Consider the following 2,663-nt stretch of genomic DNA (forward strand, 5'->3'; position numbering starts at 1 on the left):
ATATAAATCAGGCATCGTCAGGTTCAGAATAGGCACCCACAACCTCCTGCATACCGGGCGATGTAGTTAACATCTCCTTGCCACCGTGGCGCCTTTAAATAAGTTCAAATTGGATTATCGGGGGTATCACTCTTTTTATTTTACTCATGGAGATGTAGAGACATGTTTCTTTCACAGCGGCATCCAGCCGAACGTGCGTCGCCGCTCAACGAACGAACTGACCACTCGCTCAAACTCAATCCCTCCCCCCCACCCCCACAGTCCCACCCTCGAGTTTTTTGGGAGGTGCAAAGGGGAGAGGAGTCACGTGGGAGGGGACGGCGGCAGCAGTGGCCGCCATCTTCCCGCTCGCAGCAAATTTACAAAATGGAGGACGGCCCCGGGCCCAACGTCTCCGCACCCCTCCTCGCCGCCGCCGCCGCCGCCGCGACGGACCTCATCCACATCCAGATGGTGTTCCGCGAGCCGCCCACCGTCAGGCGCTCCGTGTTCGCCTTCCTCCTCCTCGTCTACGCCCTCACGCTGGCGGGCAACTCGCTGCTGTGCCTCGCCATCGCCCGCGACCGTCGTCTGCACAAGCCCATGCACCTGCTCGTCGCCGCGCTGGCCCTCACCGACCTGGTGGAGAACACCAACGCGCTGCCGCGCACGATGTACGACCTCGTCGGCGACTCCCCCCGCATCTCGGCGCCCTGGTGCATTGCCAAGATGTTCGCCTACCACGTGTCCTTCCGCGTGCACGGCTACATCCTGGCGGCCATGGCTGCCGACCGCTACCTGGCGGTGTGCCGACCGCTCGCCTACCGCGGCGCGGCATCCAACGCCGTCGCCCTCAGGGCCCTGGCCTTCGCCGTCGCGCTCGCCGCCGCCCAGAGCCTCGGCAACGTCGCCATCGCGGTAAATCTCGACCTGTGCAAGCCGCGCTCGTTGATCACGTCCACGTGCGACTTCCTGGCCCTCAGGGTGCTGTCCTGCAACCACGTCGCCCTCGGGCAGGCGTACACCTACGCCATGTCGGTGGCGGGCATAGCGCTGCCTCTGGGCGCCATCGCGGCTTTCTACGCGCTCGTCCTGCACGAGTGCCGCAAGCCGGCCCTCCGCCGCGGCCGGAACAAGGCCCTGCGCACGTGCGGCACCCACCTCGTGGTGGCGGCCATTTACTTCGGCGCCATCCTCGCGACGTTCGCCAGCGGCGCGGGGGGCGGCACCCCGTCGTCCGCGGCGTCGCCGGAGCTGAGCGTGTCGCTCCAGAGCCTGCAGTTCGTCCTGCCGCCGGTGCTCAACCCCATTGTCTACGGCCTGCGGACGGCCGAGGTGAAGGAGAGCCTTGTGAGGTTCTTGCGAAGCCGGGTTAGGCCTGCGAAGCCTCTCGCCCCTCTGCAGGAAGACACGAGGATCGGGTAGCCCTCTCAGATCCCCGCGGGATGCACGGTACCACGTACACGCGGACGCATAAATAACACCCGACCACCTCGCTGGTGCCGGACGATAACGCCGTGATTGATGTGAGCAACGCCATATGAGGAATGGCCAATTCCAATTGACTTTTCCCCCCATCGCACTTGTAGCCACCACAGCGGCGAATGTTGTCTCTGAATGGGTGCAAGGGGCTGGTAACCCCTCGTCCTTCAATTAAAATACCACAAAAGCACGTGTAAAAAATCTAACTAAGCTTGTCCCGGTGGCCGCGGGGGGGGGGGGGACAGGCGTCTAAGACGTTACCTGGGCATACTCCATTTGGTTGAGTCAGGAGACTCATCTCATACCCTCGGGATTGCTCCAGAAATGGCAAAACAATTACTGCATTTGGCCATGTTGAATGTTCAAACGCTCACTGCGCAGGAAAGCTGCCACTCCTCTGTCGGGAACTGGACCGGTACCACCTGGATCTCTGCGGCTTTCATTAGGTACGGTGGACTGGATCTGGCTCCATTCACCATGGGGGGTGGACAGTCCTCAACTTGGGCAGGAGAATGCCAAACAACAGGGAGTGGCTCTTCTTCTGAACAAAAAACATGAAGGGGGCATGGGAGCGTGGAGGTGATGTTTGGGAAGCTGTAAGCCCCAGGCTACTGTGGGCTCACCTTCCTATCAACAGAAGGTGAGGGATGGTGGCGGTTGCTTACGTCCCTACAGAAGGAGGAATGCAGGCAAGGCCGATGTGTCCGACGCCTTCTATGACACTCTTTGGTTCTCTCAGTAAAGTCACGTAGGTATAAAGTAACAATAAATCGCGACGTTTCGATCGCAACACAGGCGGTCGTCCTCAGGCAGAAAAAAATATAATCCAGCAGTGGAACTGTTTAACAAGTGAGAGAGCTGTTGCAACAAGGAGGTTATATACGTGCTAAGGAAAGGTGGCATTTGTGTGCAGACTGCACTATATTACTTCATAATAACAGTGTTTAAGAAGGTGGACTGCACAGATTGTAACAATTCTGCTGGGAAAGGTCCTGGCAAAGATCATTCAACATTTTCTTGCCAGGCACGCTGAGGAGAGGCTTGCGGAGGCCCAATGGTTTTACCCAGTGCGGTCCTGCACAGATGCCATATTTTCCGTCAGTTTGCTACAGCAGAGGTGTAGGGAATGCCGAAAGGACCTACGTCTCTGCTTTATTGACCTGGCCAAGGCCTGTGAAACTATCGAAAGGACTGGGCTCTGG

General features: G+C 58.8%; 1 protein-coding gene across 1 annotated transcript; it reads left to right on the forward strand.

Annotated features, from left to right (window-relative positions):
• Positions 1-366: 366 nt before the first annotated feature.
• Positions 367-1,404, forward strand: LOC116957139 (olfactory receptor 2M3-like). The gene has a single exon (XM_032979103.2). It carries the CDS (start codon positions 367-369, stop codon positions 1,402-1,404), a length of 1,038 nt encoding a protein of 345 aa, XP_032834994.1.
• The last annotated feature ends 1,259 nt before the right edge of the window (positions 1,405-2,663 follow it).

The sequence above is a fragment of the Petromyzon marinus genome, chromosome 70 (assembly GCF_048934315.1).
Source record: "Petromyzon marinus isolate PM22_M1 ecotype Great Lakes invasive population chromosome 70, UKy_Petmar_22M1.pri1.0, whole genome shotgun sequence".
Taxonomy (NCBI): domain Eukaryota; kingdom Metazoa; phylum Chordata; class Hyperoartia; order Petromyzontiformes; family Petromyzontidae; genus Petromyzon; species Petromyzon marinus.

Bases quoted from the DNA above. Each gene is read 5' to 3' on its own strand.
- LOC116957139 (XM_032979103.2), top strand. From the start codon at position 367: ATGGAGGACGGCCCCGGGCCCAACGTCTCCGCACCCCTCCTCGCCGCC.